The sequence below is a fragment of the Salvelinus fontinalis genome, chromosome 21 (assembly GCF_029448725.1).
Source record: "Salvelinus fontinalis isolate EN_2023a chromosome 21, ASM2944872v1, whole genome shotgun sequence".
Taxonomy (NCBI): Eukaryota; Metazoa; Chordata; class Actinopteri; order Salmoniformes; family Salmonidae; genus Salvelinus; species Salvelinus fontinalis.
The window spans coordinates 43,418,509-43,436,702 of NC_074685.1; the positions used below are offsets into that span (position 1 = coordinate 43,418,509).

Sequence of the window (18,194 nt, forward strand, 5' to 3'; positions counted from 1 at the left end):
CCAAGGCTGTGGAGGGTCGGTTAGCACCCAAGGCTGTGGAGGGTCGGTTAGCACCCAAGGCTGTGGATGTCGCAGTCTCACCCCCATGCCCTAGGGTGCCCTACTTTCTCTCAGTGGAGAAGAGAGAGAGGGAGAGCGAGAGAGAGAAAGTGGAAGGTCAAGAAAGAAAGACTGACAGGATAAAGTGAGAATGTGGGGAGAAGTAATTGGGAGAGAAAATGGGAGACAGTGAAAATGAAAAAGATTGAGAGAAATATGTAACAACTGACAGGAGGAGAAAGAAAGACAGATGGGGAGGGAGAGAGAGGGAAGGACCAAAATAAAAAACGATAAATAATTTGAGAAATAAATAAAAAGAATTTAAGAAAGAATGAGAGAAATAAAGAGAAAGAAAGAAAGAAAGGACACGGCTATGGTTGGAGACTCATGCGGTGGGTGGTTGGTCATGCCAGTCCTTTGTGGCTATGGGCCCTGGTTGGCTGACGGGGGCCTAATGCGGCGTGACAGCATGACGGAGAGGAAACGCCGCCTGGCCAAATGCGTCCGGACACCTGACAACCCCTGTGAGGCGCTCACCTCACACCCGCTTGGGCCAAACGCCTCCCTTCACACACACACGTGTGGGAGCACAAACACATGTACACACACACCATCTCTCCTCCTGCACTCCTATTTCCACCTGTCCTTCTCTCTCACCCTCTTCCTCATCTTCTTTCCTCCACTACTTCTCCTCCTCATCTTAAGCCCTCCCTCTACTCCTATCCATCCTCCTCTACCCCTAGAAGAAATCTCCATTCCACTGCTCATCCATTTGTTTTTTTATTGATGTATTTATTTCTTAACTGGTTAGCTCAGCTATGCCACCTAGTTGGAGATTAGAACTGCAGCACTGATCAGAAGCAATACAGAGGAGATGGAGAGGGCTAGCTCAGGGTCACATTAAGGGTGCAATAGTAACATCAATCAATTTTTGTCCATCTGATTATTGTGAAGGTATTTTGTCTCTCATGTCATTTGGAATGGACCTAAAGTATCCAAACTGTCCAAAGGGAAAGGCTATAACAGGCACTTAATTAAGATGACGAGCAAGACTAACAAGCAATGTGAAGCCACATGAGTTGTACTAAGGTCTGAGGACATGTGAGCTGTTCTTCATTATATCTATATTCATTCTTTATTCTTCAGTGAAACATTGATGTCCTATAACTGCCATACTGAGGATTCTGAAGTAGACTGTTTCTCTCCTTCTGGCCTGTACTGGGCATGCCCATGTGAGTGCAGCTTTCATTCTTTGACTCCTGCAGTGGTGTGCCTCCCCCTAGTGGTGATCTCAGTCAGTCTCCAAACACATGTGAATTCTACAAGAGTGATTAAACCGTTTTTGACCTTTATTTAACTAGGCAAGTCAGTTAAGAGCAAATTCATATTTTACAATGAATGCTTAACCCTGGCCAAACCCTCCCCTAACCCGGACAACGCTGGGCCAATTGTGCGCCGCCCTATTGGACTCCCGATCATGGACGGATGTGCTACAGCCTGGGATCAAAACAGGGTCTGTAATGACGCCTCTAGTACTGAGATGTTGTGCCTTAGACCGCTGCACCACTCGGGAGTTGAATTAAATCCATATTGATAAATGATCTAGGAAAGTGCCAACAGTAGAGGCCTACAACAAGGCCTACGACTACACACTAACATGTAAAGTCCTTTCAGAAAGTGTTACAACAATTTACCAAAACTACCAGAGTACGTTGGGAAACGTTGTTTTGATGTTTTCAACTCACGCTCAAATTCTCTTTTTATAGCTGCTATAAGTTTAGAATATTCTGACAATGTAAATGTATTTAGTCTAATTAAAAAAGTGAAATTGATATGGAGGGCTTTAACTAGAATACAGGGCCGTCAGAAAGTATCCGTACCCCTTGACTTAATCCACATTTTATTGTGATACAGTCTGAGTTCAAAGTGAATTTAGAAGAATCTCACCCATCTACACACAATACCCCATAATGACAAAGTGAAAACATGTTTATAGAACTGTTTGCAAATGTATTGAAAATAAAACATAAATATCTCATTTACATAAGCATTAAGACCCCTGATTCAATACTTTGTAGAAGCACCTATGGAGGTGATTACAGTTTTGAGTCGTCTTGAGTATGTCTATCAACTTTGCACATCTGGATTTGGGGATTTTCTCCTATTCTTCCTTGCAGATTTTCACAAGCTCTTTTAAGTTAGATATAGCAGCAATCTTCAAGTCTTTCCACATATTTTCAATGGGATTTAAGTCTGGGCTTTGGCTGGGCCATTCAAAGACTTTCATATTCTTGTTCTGAAGCCATTCATTTACATTACATTTACATTTAAGTCATTTAGCAGACGCTCTTATCCAGATCGACTTACAAATTGGCTAACAAATTGGCTTACAAATTGGTGCATTCACCTTATGATATCAGGATATCAGAATAACACCATTCCTGCGTGGCTTTGGCTGTATGCTTTGTGTCATTGTCCTGTGGAATGTACACTCCTGTTCAAAAGTTTGGGGTCACTTAGAAATGTTGTTTTTGAAAGAAAAGCTCATTTTTGGTCCATTAAAATAACATCAAATTGATTAGCAATACAGTGTAGACATTGTGAATGTTGTAAATGACTATTGTAGCTTGAAACTGCAGATTTTTTATTGAATATCTATATAGGCGTACAGAGGCCCATTATCAGCAACAATCACTCCTGTGTTCCAATGGCATGTTGTGTTAGCTAATCCAAGTTAATCATTTTAAAAGGCTAATTGCTACCCTTTTGCAATTATGTTAGCACAGCTGAAAACTGTTGTTCTGATTAAAGAAGCAATAAAACTGGCCTTCTTTAGAGAAGTTCAGTATCTGGAGCATCAGCATTTGTATGTTCGATTACAGGCTCAAAATGGCCAGAAACAAAGACCTTTCTTTTGAAACCCAAAACACAGGAGTGATGGTTACTACTAATGGGCCTCTGTATGCCTATGTAGATATTCCATTTTTTAAAAAAAAGTAAAAATCTGCCTTTTCCAGCTACAATAGTCATTTACAACATTAACAATGTCTACACTGTATTTCTGATGTTATTTTAATGGACAATTTTATCTGGCTTTTCTTTCAAAATCAAGGACATTTCTAAGTGACCCAAAACTTTTGAACGGTAGTGTAAATCTTCACCCCAGTCTAAGGTCATTTGCACTCTGAAGCATGTTCTCATCAAGGATTTGCCTGTATTTGGCTCCATTCATTGTTCCCTCTATCCTTACCAGTCTCCCAGGCCCTGCTGCTGAAAAGCATCCTCATAGCATGATGCTGCCACCAACATGCTTCACGGTAGGGATAGTGTTAGATGGGTGATGAGCTGTGCCTGGTTTTCTCCAGACATAGTGCTTGGCATTCAGGCCAAAGAGTTACATTTTTGTCTCATCATTCCCCAGAACCTTTTGCCTTACGCGCTCAGTCTTCCACCTGCCTTTTTGCAAATTCCAGGCGTGCGGTCATGTGCCTTTTTCTCAGGAGTGGCTTCCGTCTGGCCACTCTCCCACGAAGTCCAGATTGGTGAAGTGGTGTTGAGACTGTTGTCCTTCTGGCTGGTTCTCCCATCTCAGCCAAGGAACTCTGTCATTTTGTCAGAGTGGTCATTGGGTTCTTGGTCACCTCCCTGACCAAGGTCGTTCTTGCTCGGTTTCTGTTTGGTCAGACAGCCAGCTTTGGGCAGTCTGGGTAGTTCCAGTTTTTTTTCTCCATTTCCCAATAATGGAGACCACTGTACTCTTGGAAACTTTCAACACTCTAGAAATGGTTTTATACCCTTCCCCAGACATATGCCTCATCACAATTCTATCTCAGAGATCTACAACCAGTTCCTTGGACTTCATGGTATAGTTTCTGCACTGACATGGACTGTCAACTGTGGGACCTTTATATAGACAGGTGTGTTTCTTTCTAAATCATGTCCAAACAATTGAATTGGCCACAGGTGGACTCCAATCAAGTTGTAGTGATATCTCAAGGATGATCGAAAGAAATTGGATGCACCCGAGCTCAATTTGGAGAGTCATAGCAAAGGGGTGTGAATACTTAAGTAAATGAGATATTTCTGTATTTATTTTTCAATACATTTCCCCCAAAAATCTAAAAACATCTTTTCACATTGTCATTATTGGGTCTTGTGTGTAGATGGGTGGGAAAAAAACTATTTAATCCATTTTGAGGCTGTAACAACAAAATGTAGAGTAAGTCAAGGGGTATGAATACTTTCTGAAGGCACTGTACCGTAGTAGTTAATGGTGAATTTGATTTTAAAATCTTTGATACCTCACAATCTCCATTTTAACTAAACGGTCAAGCAGGTTTTTACCTAAAGGCATGAACAAAGCTTGAAAAAAGCTCTTGCTGAGTAACCTCCATCCCCTTCCATGGAGAAACCTCAACTACCTCGTACCCCTGCACATTGACTCAGTACCGGTACTCCATGTATATAGCCTCGTTATTGTTATTTAATGTGGTACTATTTTCTAACTTTTTAACTATGCATTGTTATGACGGGGATTGTAAGTAATCATTTCACAGTAAAGTCTACACCTGTTGTATTCAGCATATATGACAAATTAAATTTGATTGATTTGATTTTAAACATCAATAGAATAGAACCACTGCAGAGAAAATCAATAATGGTTACAGAAGGGCAGGCGGTTCACACAAACAAAGGAGTACTTGAGGGTGCATTCTTAAAGGGACAAGATAACTACAATAAAAAAGAGGCACCCTGCCACTATTTTGGTAAACAGCTGAGGGATGGGGCTGGAGAAAATTAACCATTCACAGACAGAGCTACGGATGCAAAGACTGACCATCCAATATATACAAATTGTCGTTTAAACAATGTTTTAAGGTTTTACAACATGTGTTTACAATTACAGTTACAATGCAGAGAACGCATTATGCAGTGAATTATTGTAATGTTTATTTATGTGTCAATTAATCCCATAAGGGATGGGTTGCTAATTGGAGATTTGACACGAAAATAAAATTGCATTCATTCATTCATTCATTCATACAGTGCATACTTGGGGTTCTGAGAGAGTACGAATGATGAACTTACCTCATGAGGCATTTAGAAGATATATATACAGTGGGGAGAACAAGTATTTGATACACTGCCGATTTTGCAGGTTTTCCTACTTACAAAGCATGTAGAGGTCTGTAATCTTTATCATGTATCATGGATTTTTAAGTAATTAATTTACATTTTATTGCATGACATAAGTATTTGATCACCTACCAACCAGTAAGAATTCCGACTCTCACAGACCTGTTAGTTTTTCTTTAAGAAGCCCTCCTGTTCTCCACTCATTACCTGTATTAACTGCACCTGTTTGAACTCGTTACATGTATAAAAGGCACCTGTCCACACACTCAATCAAACAGACTCCAACCTCTCCACAATGGCCAAGACCAGAGAGCTGTGTAAGGACACCAGGGATAAAATTGTAGACCTGCACAAGGCTGGGATGGGCTACAGGACAATAGGCAAGCAGCTTGGTGAGAAGGCAACAACTGTTGGCGCAATTATTAGAAAATGGAAGAAGTTCAAGTTGACGGTCAATCACCCTCGGTCTGGGGCTCCATGCAAGATCTCACTTCGTAGGGCATCAATGATCATGAGGAAGGTGAGGGATCAGCCCAGAACTACACGGCAGGACCTGGTCAATGACCTGAAGAGAGCTGGGACCACAGTCTCAAAGAAAACCATTAGTAACACACTACGCCGTCATGGATTAAAATCCTGCAGCGCACGCAAGGTCCCCCTGCTCAAGCCAGCGCATGTCCAGGCCCGTCTGAAGTTTGCCAATGACCATCTGGATGATCCAGAGGAGGAATGGGAGAAGGTCATGTGGTCTGATGAGACAAAAATAGAGTTTTTTGGTCTAAACTCCACTCGCTGTGTTTGGAGGAAGAAGAAGGATGAGTACAAACCCAAGAACACCATCCCTACCGTGAAGCATGGAGGTGGAAACATCATTCTTTGGGGATGCTTTTCTGCAAAGGGGACAGGACGACTGCACCGTATTGAGGGGAGGATGGATGGGGCCATGTATCGCAAGATCTTGGCCAACAACCTCCTTCCCTCAGTAAGAGCATTGAAGATGGGTCGTGGCTGGGTCTTCCAGCATGACAACGACCCGAAACACACAGCCAGGGCAACTAAGGAGTGGCTCCGTAAGCAGCATCTCAAGGTCCTGGAGTGGCCTAGCCGGTCTCTAGACCTGAACCCAATAGAAAATCTTTGGAGGGAGCTGAAAGTCCGTATTGCCCAGCGACAGCCCCGAAACCTGAAGGATCTGGAAAAGGTCTATATGGAGGAGTGGGCCAAAATCCCTGCTGCAGTGTGTGCAAACCTGGTCAAGAACTACAGGAAACGTATGATCTCTGTAATTGCATACAAAGGTTTCTGTACCAAATATTAAGTTCTGCTTTTCTGATGTATCAAATACTTATGTCATGCAATAAAATGCCAATTATTTACTTAAAAATCATACAAATGTGATTTTCTGGATTTTTGTTTTAGATTCCGTCTCTCACAGTTGAAGTGTACCTATGATAGAAATTACAGACCTCTACATGCTTTGTAAGTAGGAAAACCTGCAAAATCGGCAGTGTTTCCAATACTTGCTCTCCCCACTGTATATATATATATATATATATCTATATATGTATATACCCATTAATCATTGAAAATATATCATTCATTTAAAAGTAAAAAAATGTATGCAGATTGTTTTCACATTTGATCACCTTGTGCTACTCATTATGTATTGCATTTGAGAGATTCAGATTCAGACTCAAATACACATTCACTTTGTACACGGTTGTGAGTTATAGTTCTGCATGACGATACAGAATGGCACTAGATAGAGAAAGGGAAGGGGGATACCTAGTCAGTTGTACAACTGAATACCTTCAACTGAAATGTGTCTTCCGCATTGAACACAACCCCTCTGAATCGGGAAAGGTGCGGGGGGCTGCCTTAAATTGACATAGTAGCGAGACCAGAGGAATACCACCATCTATCTGAGGAAAAGGTTTGTGCTACATTACAAAACAAGGGTTAGGGAGTTTAAAAAAGTATCCCTATGAGCAAAAGACTTTGAAAATACGTTGAAAATATGTTGTATGGGTTGAAAATCTTTTTTTTATGTCTTGTAATCACTTGAGTTTTTCCCCCAACACAGGTAACCAGAAACTACAATTAGGACTCAACACCAGATGGTGCCAGTTAGACTACTGCAACTCCAATCCCTCACCAGACAAAATGTCATTTACCACAGTGAACCATTATACTCAGGTTGTAATTAAAATTTAATCTGTGTGTTAAATTACAATTTAACAAGTAGAAGCATGGTAGACACACACACAACAGATTGGATCTCTGTGCTGAATATATATTCTCGTGAAATAAGGAGTCTTTCACTTACCCATCCCATCGCTTGGTTCAGCATGGAGACCGTGGTCTGCATAGAAGCCTGGGAAGAGAGATGGACTTTTGACTTTCACACTATGAATTTGGTTACATTCCTCCAGCTCCATTCCTCAGCTTTGTAGCAACCTAAGTAGCTAGGCTGTTAGGCAGAAACACAAATTCAGTGGCTTTAAAATTATGAGACCGGAGTAAAAAAATGTTTATATTTTATAGCACTTTTCATTAAATATAGAATCTCAAAGTCACTAGAATGTTTGTTGTTTAAAGATATTCTGTTCCAAGATATATTTGCACTTTAATTGTTTTGATCCCTACTAAAACAAAGGCAATACTATCATTGTTAAAGTGAGGTTAAGGCTATAATATCCAATATAAAATTGAGCAACACAAGAAATGGTCACTACAAAGCAGACAAGTAAACTTAGAAGTCTTATGTTGTGCGAATCAAATAGGTCAGTGTGTGTGTCTGTGGTCACACTATTAGCCATCCTGCTTCATCATCACATACATTATGTTCTGCAACAGGCTCTCTACCTCCCTCCTTTCTCTTTACTCCGACACACGCCCATCACTCACACAAATCTCTGTCAAAGAATCTCTCTCACACACACACACGCGCCAAACCCCCACAGAGACACACAGCCATGGCCCTCCCCCACCTGGGTAGCAGGGTTAACTGAGTGCTGTCTAGGGAGACCCTGTTGAAAAGAAAAGCCCATCCCTCATAAGTTTCTTGCCCTCTGGGCCCCCTCTGCCCCCTCCCCACCCAAAACCTTGTTTGTATTTGGGCTTATACCCTGCTGAGCAGAGGGCGCCTGGGTCCCGAGCTGGACCTTTGCGCATCAGAATGGAAGCGCGCACACACACACAAACTCTCTCCCTCAAAAAAAACATCTGCCTATTCCTATTGTTCCTCACTCTAGGGAAACACCGGAGCCTTTGTCCTCCTCCTTTTGTTGTGTTTCCTTTTGGTCTAATGTCGCCACGCGTCCCCCGCTCCCCCTTTTGGTCTAATGTCGCCACGCGTCCCCCGCTCCCCCTTTTGGTCTAATGTCGCCACGCGTCCCCCGCTCCCCCTTTTGGTCTAATGTCGCCACGCGTCCCCCGCTCCCCCTTTTGGTCTAATGTCGCCACGCGTCCCCCGCTCCCCCTTTTGGTCTAATGTCGCCACGCGTCCCCCGCTCCCCCTTTTGGCCTAATGTCGCCACGCGTCCCCCGCTCCCCCTTTTGGCCTAATGTCGCCACGCGTCCCCCGCTCCCCCTTTTGGTCTAATGTCGCCAAGCGTCCCCCGCCCCCCCTTGGTGGGCTGATGTCGCCAAGCGTCTCCCTCCCCCCCCTTGGTGGACTGATGTCGCCAAGCGTCCCCCGCTCCCCCTTGGTGGGCTGATGTCGCCAAGCGTCCCCCGCTCCCCCTTGGTGGGCTGATGTCGCCAAGCGTCCCCCGCTCCCCCTTGGTGGGCTGATGTCGCCAAGCGTCCCCCGCTCCCCCTTTTGGTCTAATGTCGCCACGCGTCCCCCGCTCCCCCTTTTGGTCTAATGTCGCCACGCGTCCCCCGCTCCCCCTTTTGGTCTAATGTCGCCACGCGTCCCCCGCTCCCCCTTTTGGTCTAATGTCGCCACGCGTCCCCCGCTCCCCCTTTTGGTCTAATGTCGCCACGCGTCCCCCGCTCCCCCTTTTGGTCTAATGTCGCCACGCGTCCCCCGCTCCCCCTTTTGGCCTAATGTCGCCACGCGTCCCCCGCTCCCCCTTTTGGCCTAATGTCGCCACGCGTCCCCCGCTCCCCCTTTTGGCCTAATGTCGCCACGCGTCCCCCGCTCCCCCTTTTGGTCTAATGTCGCCACGCGTCCCCCGCTCCCCCTTTTGGTCTAATGTCGCCAAGCGTCCCCCGCCCCCCCTTGGTGGGCTGATGTCGCCAAGCGTCTCCCTCCCCCCCCTTGGTGGACTGATGTCGCCAAGCGTCCCCCGCTCCCCCTTGGTGGGCTGATGTCGCCAAGCGTCCCCCGCTCCCCCTTGGTGGGCTGATGTCGCCAAGCGTCCCCCGCTCCCCCTTGGTGGGCTGATGTCGCCAAGCGTCCCCCGCTCCACCTTGGTGGGCTGATGTCGCCAAGCGTCCCCCGCTCCACCTTGGTGGGCTGATGTCGCCAAGCGTCCCCCGCTCCACCTTGGTGGGCTGATGTCGCCAAGCGTCCCCTGCTCCACCTTGGTGGGCTGATGTCGCCAAGCGTCTCCCGCTCCCCCTTGGTGGGCTGATGTCGCCAAGCGTCCCCCGCTCCCCCTTGGTGGGCTGATGTCGCCAAGCGTCCCCCGCTCCCCCTTGGTGGGCTGATGTCGCCAAGCGTCCCCCGCTCCCCCTTGGTTGGCTGATGTCGCCAAGCGTCCCCCGCTCCCCCTTGGTGGGCTGATGTCGCCAAGCGTCACCCGCTCCCCCTTGGTGGGCTGATGTCGCCAAGCGTCACCCGCTCCCCCTTGGTGGGCTGATGTCGCCAAGCGTCCCCCGCTCCCCCTTGGTGGGCTGATGTCGCCAAGCGTCCCCCGCTCCCCCTTGGTGGTGGCTCTCTGACAGAAACACTAAAAGATGCTGATTAAGTAAGGCTGACACAGTTAGTTCTGCTATGCATCTCTTTTGATTGTCTTTGAGAGAAGATGACCTACTGGGCTTCTATTTTGCTATTAAGGTCTAGCTGACGTCCACTCTGGAGGGAAGATTTTGTGGAGAATCTAGAATTTGCTAACGGCTCCTGTTCATCCAATCATGGGTTTCAGATTCCTGGGATAACGTTAGCCCTATTCATCAATGTGTGGATTCAATTTAACTCAAGAAAAGAAATGTTTAAAATAAAAGAAACTGGATGTCCTACTGTCAAAGAGTATACTTTTTTAAAACACAATATTCACATACGGGCCATATCAAACTGAAACAAATGTGAAGTAAAAATGTACAAACTAAACAAAGTGTGGATAAACTGTAAATACTAGTGAACAGCCTGGGGGAAAAAACATGGGGCGGTAAAAAGAGACGTGAAACAAATTGAAATGAATGAGAACCAAAAATATAACGTTCAGTGTTCCTGCTTATGTACATCCACAAACCAAGAAAATAACGAATATCTATTTTTCTAGTCCGGGTGTTATATTCTACAGTACAGTAAGGGGTGGGGAAAGTATAAAAACACAGCAAGGACACACAGCATTGAAAGACAGCCAATAGGGGTACACAGTTAGCCGTCACTTGAGAGAGAACGTTGAAAAGGGCAAAAAGGGAGCGAGGGACAACGAAAGAGATCAAAATGAACCGCCATGAGAGTTTTCCACCTCAATTTCTAAGGCCCGATGATCCCTCTATCCTTTGTCGTTCATCTATTCTCCTGTTCCAATGGATTGAGCCCCTCAAGATCTCCAGTTTATATCCCTTCTACCTCACACCGACATCTTCTCATTCCCCATGGGGCTTGGCAATGGATACAAAACCAGCGGAAAGAAACAGCAACTGATAAAACAATAAACTATGACAAGGAACACCGGTTGAGACCACGCTAAACAAACTCTGTTGTGGAAAACTATACCATTGTCGCATTTTACAGAGAAATTGAAAAACGAATGGACAAAAGTCAGTGAGTATGATTGAGCACAGAAACCTAGGAAAAAGACATCTAGGCAATAGCTACATTGGCTATCTATCTCTCGTCATCAAATCTCTACCACAATGAGTACAGAGAGCTCTCACTAACAGACCATCATAATGCAAGGCACATTTTCCATTCTCTATTCTACTCAAACACATCAAATATACACCTATTCCAGTTTATAAGTAAGATTGTGTGAAAGAAACATTTGGAAAACCATGAAAAGCTAATTGACAAATAGAACTTATGGATTTAAATCATGTATTAATTTGTTTATACCATTTGTCCAGACCATGCACAACGTGTATCCAACACCAGAGTTACCCATGGCCAATTAAATAAACCTACATGACCCTATATATATATATATATGAAGTGATCACCCTCTACCATCCATCTGCACTTGCAATACTAAAGAAACATTTTTTTTAGTGCCAGTCTGGTTAAGAGGTAGTGCTACAGACTTTCTGGACCACACATTCATCCAAAAGCTCAATCAACTGGTCCTCTCCTACATGCACCACTTTCTATCCAACCATCCTAATTACAATTTATCTCCAATCTTCACCATTGTCTGAAAAACATTTTTTATAATTTTTTAAAACGGAAAGGACAGAACTAATTACGCAACAAACATTTTTTTTTTGAAAATGGTCTTTCTTAAAATCCCCTTCACCCACAGTGCTTATCAGAGTGGATGTTGTTCTCCATCTCCGGAGGAGAGAGGACACAGACTCACCCATCATGATGACTTTCTGTCAGTGCGGCTGGCTCCTCAAGACTTCCTCCGACACCATCTGCACTCTACACTGAATAGTGAACACTGCCTTCTCTGTCTGTCTAGCTGGTTCTGCCCTGCCCACTCACATAATCAGTCATTCACTCACTAACTCCAATTGACTCCAATCATCAGTCAGGCAGGATCTGCTGTCTCGGGTGATGGGGGTGATGGAGACCCCCTTCCCATGCACACACACACACACCAGCTGCCCGTTTCTGAGCCGACACGTGCCGGCTGCCCCCCGACACACTCCAACGGACAGCAGCATATGTTCTTTCAGGAAAGCGCGCGCAAGACACACAGACGTCCAAAGAAGAGAGCAACCGGCAAATAATGTTATTGACTTCAGCAGTGCAACTCTCTTCCTTAAAAAAGGTTGAGACTAAACACAAGACAACATAATACATGTTTCTGACCATCACACAGACAGCAGAGGACAAAATGATTTTTTTTAAAGATAAACCTCAAGGTTTTCTCCATGCATCACAAATGTGAGTGTTGCCATCTCTAACACCACCAAGTGATGCCGAAACGTTGGTGTTTTACCCAACTAATGGGAGTTTACATGTGGCGCTGTGGTCTAAGGAACTGCATCTTTGTGTTAAGAGGCGTGACTACAGACCCTGGTTCGAATCCAGGCTGTATCACATCCGGCCGTGATTGGGAGTCCGGGTTTGGCCGAGGTAGGCCGTCATTGTGAATAAGAATTTGTTCTTAACTGACATGCCTACTTAAATAAAGGTTAAATAAATAAAAGATTTTAAAAATTGTCATTTTTAATTACATATAGAGTCGCTCTTGGCACTTTTGAAGGAGATGGGTAAAAAAATATATATAATATAATATACACAAACAAACACACACACAGTTGAAGTCGGAAGTTTACATACACTTAGGTTGGAGTCATTAAACCTCGTTTTTCAACCCCTCCACAAATTTCTTGCCAAAACTATAGTTTGTTAACAAGTCGGTTAGGACATCTACTTTGTGCATGACACAAGTCATTTTCCCAACAATTGTTTACAGACAGATTATTTCACTTATCATTCACTGTATCACAATTCCAGTGGGTCAGAAGTTTACATACACTGAGTTGACTGTGCCTTTAAATAGCTTTGAAAATTCCAGAAAATTATGTCACAGCTTTAGAAGCTTCTGATAGGCTAATTGACATAATTTGAGTCAATTGGAGGTATACCTGTGGATGTATTTCAAGGCCTACCTTCAAACTCAGTGCCTCATACCGCTCAGGAAGGAGACGTGTTCTGTCTCCTAGAGATTAACGTACTTTGGTGCGAAAAGTGCAAATCAATCCCAGAACAACAGCAAAGGACCTAGTGACGATGCTGGAGGACAGGTACAAAAGTATCTATTTCCACAGTAAAACAAGTCCTATATCGACATAACCTGAAAGTCCTCTCAGAAAGGAAGAAGCCACTGCTCCAAAACCGCCATAAAAAAGACAGACTATGGTTTGCAACTGCACATGGGGACAAATATCGTACTTTTTGGAGAAATGTCCTCTGGTCTGATAAAACAAAAATGGAACTGTTTGGCCATAATAACCATTGTTATGTTTGGAAGAAAAAGGGGGAGGCTTGCAAGCCAAAGAACACCATCCCAACCGTGAAGCACGGGTGTGGCAGCATCATGTTGTGGGGGTGCTTTGCTGCAGGAGGGACTGGTGCACTTCACAAAATAGATGGCATCATGAGGGAGGAAAATTATGTGGATATATTGAAGCAACATCTCAAGACATCAGTCAGGAAGTTAAAGCTTGGTCGCAAACGGGTCTTCCAAATGGACAATGACCCCAAGCATACTTCCAAAGTTGTGGCAAAATGGCTTAAAGATAACAAAGTCAAGGTATTGGAGTGGCCATCACAAAGCCCTGACCTCAATCCTATAGAAAATGTGTGGGCAGAACTGAAAAAGCATGTGCGAGCAAGGAGGCCTACAAACCTGACTCAGTTACACCAGCACTGTCAGGAGGAATGGGCCAAAATTCACCCAACTTATTGTGGGAAGCTTGTGGAAGGCTACCCTAAACGTTTGACCCAAGTTTAAACAATTTAAAGGCAATGCTACAAAATACTAATTGAGTGTATGTAAACTTCTGACCCACTGGGAATGTGATGAAAGAAATAAAAGCTGAAATAAATCATTCTCTCTACTATTATTCTGGCATTTCACATTCTTAAAATAAAGTGGTGATCCCAACTGACCTAAAACAGGGAATTTTTACGAGGATTAAATGTCAGGAATTGTGAAAAACTGAGTTTAAATGTATTTGGCTAAGGTGGATGTAAACTTCCTACTTCAACTGTACACACACACAAACAAAAGTTTGGACATTCATGCAAGGGTTTTTCTTTATTTTTACTATTTTCTACATTGTATAATAATAGTGAGGACATCAAAACTATGAATTAACACGTAGAATCATGCAGTGACCCAAAAAGTGTTAAACAAATCAAAATATAATTTAGATTCTTCAAAGTAGCCACCCTTTGCCTTGATGACAGCTTTGCACTTGGAATTTTCTCAACCAGCTTCACCTGGAATGCTTTTCCAACAGTCTTGAAGGAGTTCCCACATATGCTGAGCTCTCGTTGGCTGCTTTTCCCTCACACTGGGGTCCAATTCATCACAAACCATCTCAATTGGGTTGAGGTCAGGTGATTATGGAGGCCAGGCCATCTAATGCAGTACTCCATCACTCTCCTTCTTGGTCAAATTGCCCTTACACAGCCTGGAGGTGTGTTGTGTCATTGTCTTGTTGAAAAACAAATGATAGTGGGACTAAGTGCAAACCAGATGGGATGGAGTATCGCTGCAGAATATTGTGGTAACAATGTTGGTTAAGTGTGCCTTGAATTCTAAATAAATCACAGACAGTGTCACCAGCAAAGCACCATCACACCTCCTCCTCCATGCTTCACAGTGGGAACTACAAATGCGGAAATCATCCGTTGACCTACTCTGCGTGTCACAAAGACACAGCAGTTAGAACCAAAAATGTCAAATTTGGACTCCTCAGACCAAAGGACAGATTCCCACCGGTCTAATGTCCATTGCTCGTGTTTCTTGGCCCAAGCAAGTCTCTTCTTCTTATTGGTGTCCTTTAGTCGTGGTTTCTTTGTAGCAATTCAACCATGAAGGCCTGATTCACGCAGTCTCCTCTGAACAGTTGATGTTGAGATGTGTCTGTTACTTGAACTCCGAAGCATTTATTTGGGCTACAATTTCTGAGGCTGGTAACTCTAATGAACTTATCCTCTGCAGCAGAGGTAACTCTGGGTCTTTCTTTCCTGTGGCGGTCCTCATTTGCCAGTTTGATCGTAGCGCTGGATGGTTTTTGCAACTGCACTTGAAGAAACTTGAAAAGTTCATGACATTTTCTGGATTGACTGAATGTCATGTGTTCGATTGGGTTCAAGTCCGGGCTCTGGCTGGGCCACCCAAGGACATTCAGAAACTTGTCCCGAAGCCACTCCTGCTTTGTCTTGGCTGTGTGCTTAGGGTCATTGTCCTGTTGAAAGGTGAACCGTCGCCCCAGTCTGAGGTCCTGAGTGCTCTGGAGCAGGTTTGCATCAAGGATCGCTCTGTACTTTGCTCCATTCATATCTCCCTCGATCCTGACTAGTCTCCCAGTCCCTGCAGCTTAAAAACATCCCCACAGCATGATGCCGCCACCATGCTTCACCGTAAAGATAGTGCCAGGTTTCCACCAGGTTTCCACCAATAACTCCAGGTATTCAGGCCAAAGAGTTCAATCTTGGTTTCATCAGACCAGAAAATCTTGTTTCTCATGGTCTGAGTCTTTAGTTGCGATTTGGAAAACTCCAAGCGTGCTGTCATGTGCCTTTTATTGAGGTGTGGCTTCCGTCTGGCCACTCTACCATAAATGCCTGATTGGTGGAGTGCTGCAGAGATGGTTGTCCTTCTGGAAGGTTCTCCCATCTCCACAGAAGAATTCTAGAGCTCTGTCAGACCATTGGGTTCTTGGTCACCTCCCTGACCAAGAGCCTTCTCCCTTGTTTGGCAGTTCCAAACTTCTTCCATATAAGAATGGAGGAGGCCACTGTGTTCTTGGGGACCTTCAATGCTGCAGACATGTTTTTATACCCTTCCCCAGATCTGTGCCTCGACACAATCCTGTCTCGGACCTCTACGGACAATTCCTTCGACCTCATGGCTTGGTTTTTGCTCTGACATGCACTGTCAACTTTGGGACCTTATATAGACAGGTGTGTGCCTTTCCAAATCATGTCCAATCAATTAAATTTACCACAGGTGGACTCCAATCAAGTTGTAGAAACATCTCATGGATGATCAATGGAAACAAGCTGCACCTGAGCTCAATTTTGATTATCATTGCAAAGGGTTTGAATACTTATGTAAATAATGTATTTCTGTTTTAAATACATTTGTCAATTTCTAAATACCTTTTTTCGCTTTGTCATTATGGTGTACTGTGTGTAGATTGATGAGGAAAAAATCATATTTAATACATTTTAGAATAGGGCTGTAACGTAACAAAATGTGGAAAAAGGGAAGGGGTCAGAACACTTTCCGAATGCACTGTATATTTATTTTTGGGGAAACTCAGTCGAGGTCTCAACTTACTGTTGCAAGTTAGAATAGTAGAACACACAAAGTGCAATTTCAAAATGCGAATCCCAAGTATTTCTCTTGTTATGTCAGTTACTGATAGTCACTCAATTAAGCCATGTCGTCTAACATGTTTTTAGATTGTTATTTTACCGACCAGCTATCTAAACTTAATAATCATGGTCAAATGCATGTGTTGGCATGCAGACCTGCAAGCAACTACGGCCCCTCATGATGAATTCAGATTTTTTTGTGGTCCCCACCCCCATCAAAGTCGCCCATCCCTAATATAAAGTGTGCAACTGTTTTTATAGCCTACAGCTAACTCTCCGTTAGTCAGCACCTCTACTAACTTATTGGGATGTGTGCAAGCTCATGCTTTTCACTAATCTAACAACATCTCCAGCACCACCCAGCTTCAGCACCACCCAGCTCCAGCACCACCCAGCTCCAGCTCCACCCAGCTCCAGCACCACCCAGCTCCAGCACCACCCAGCTCCAGCACCACCCAGCTCCAGCACCACCCAGCTCCAGCACCACCCGGCTCCAGCACCACCCGGCTCCAGCACCACCCGGCTCCAGCTCCAATTATGCACTAATAGTGCCTCCCACTGGAACCAAGAACAACCAGTACATTGGATAGAGATATGACAGAATCAACATACCATAACCCCCTCATAACATTCAGTATAAAATGAATTAAGTCAGTTTGACTTAATCTAATCTAGTTAGTATAATGCTTGTGTTTAAATTACCACTACTCAGTTAATTTAGTGACTTCGGCAGGTTCACCTTTCTCATTGACCTTGGAGGGTCTACTCTTGGACTACAGACGTCCCTAGCCATGAGGAGGACCTCACACAACAAAGTATGTAACTCAGTCTGTCTTTCACCTTTGACACACACACACGCACGCACAGTTATAGAGAGATCATCCTCACTGCATGTAACAAGTGTCGAGCGGGACTATCCCTCTCTGGTGGCAGGCAGGGACAGGGCGGTCTGTGGTGCCCCTCTGTCGACCAAGCGGAACAGAGACCATCTGGGCCATGCTGTGTGTGTGTGTGCGTACACACACACACGTGTATGTGCACCTTTGTGAGTGCTTGCGAACATAGCTTAAAAAGGTCCAATGCAGCCATTAAAGCCATGTTGTTTGACTGCTGGTGAACAAATCATTGATTAAAAGGAGGAAATAAGAGTGCATTTGAAAAGTATTCAAAAAAATTACTTCAATGTGGGAATTTCAAAGCCAAGAAGACATGCCTTTTCCCTCCAAGGGAGGAACAGCTGCTCCTCGAAGCTCAGAAAGCCTGAGGATTTCACCGACATCAGAGGAGCAAGCAGCTCATTCAAGATCCAGCTAGCCATTCAACTACACCTGATCCAGAACAATCACTGTGATTCAACTATCCAGGTCATTAAAAAGACCAAAGAGCAGACCCCTCAGTCAGCCCCCTCAGTCAGCACCCTCAGTCAATATCCAGCCCCCAAACCCTCTGTCAGCCCCCGCAATCAGCCTCCAGCCCCCATAGTCAGCCCCCAGCCACCGCAGTCAGCCCCCGCACTCAGCCCCCGCAGTCAGCCTCCAGCCCCCGCAGTCAGCCCCCTCAGTCAATTTCCAGCCCCCGCAGTCAGCCTCCAAGTCCCCACAGTCATCCTCCAGCC

At 44.5% G+C, this 18,194-nt stretch overlaps 1 protein-coding gene across 4 annotated transcripts in view; it reads right to left on the reverse strand.

Annotated features, from left to right (window-relative positions):
- The window catches only part of LOC129818960 (nuclear receptor subfamily 6 group A member 1-A-like), a 191,625-nt gene that overhangs the window by 141,927 nt on the left and 31,504 nt on the right, over nucleotides 1-18,194 (reverse strand). Inside the window, exons 1-2 of one of the 4 annotated variants that reach the window (XM_055875347.1) lie at nucleotides 11,871-12,068; nucleotides 7,502-7,549 (exon numbers count right to left, since the gene is read on the reverse strand). In XM_055875347.1, coding sequence (XP_055731322.1) covers nucleotides 7,502-7,549; nucleotides 11,871-11,877 — 55 coding nt within the window. In that variant the 5' untranslated portion in view covers nucleotides 11,878-12,068. Of the gene's footprint in view, nucleotides 1-7,501; nucleotides 7,550-11,870; nucleotides 12,069-18,194 lie in introns of those variants that run through there. The other 3 variants (XM_055875346.1, XM_055875348.1, XM_055875350.1) reach the window with 3 other exon arrangements.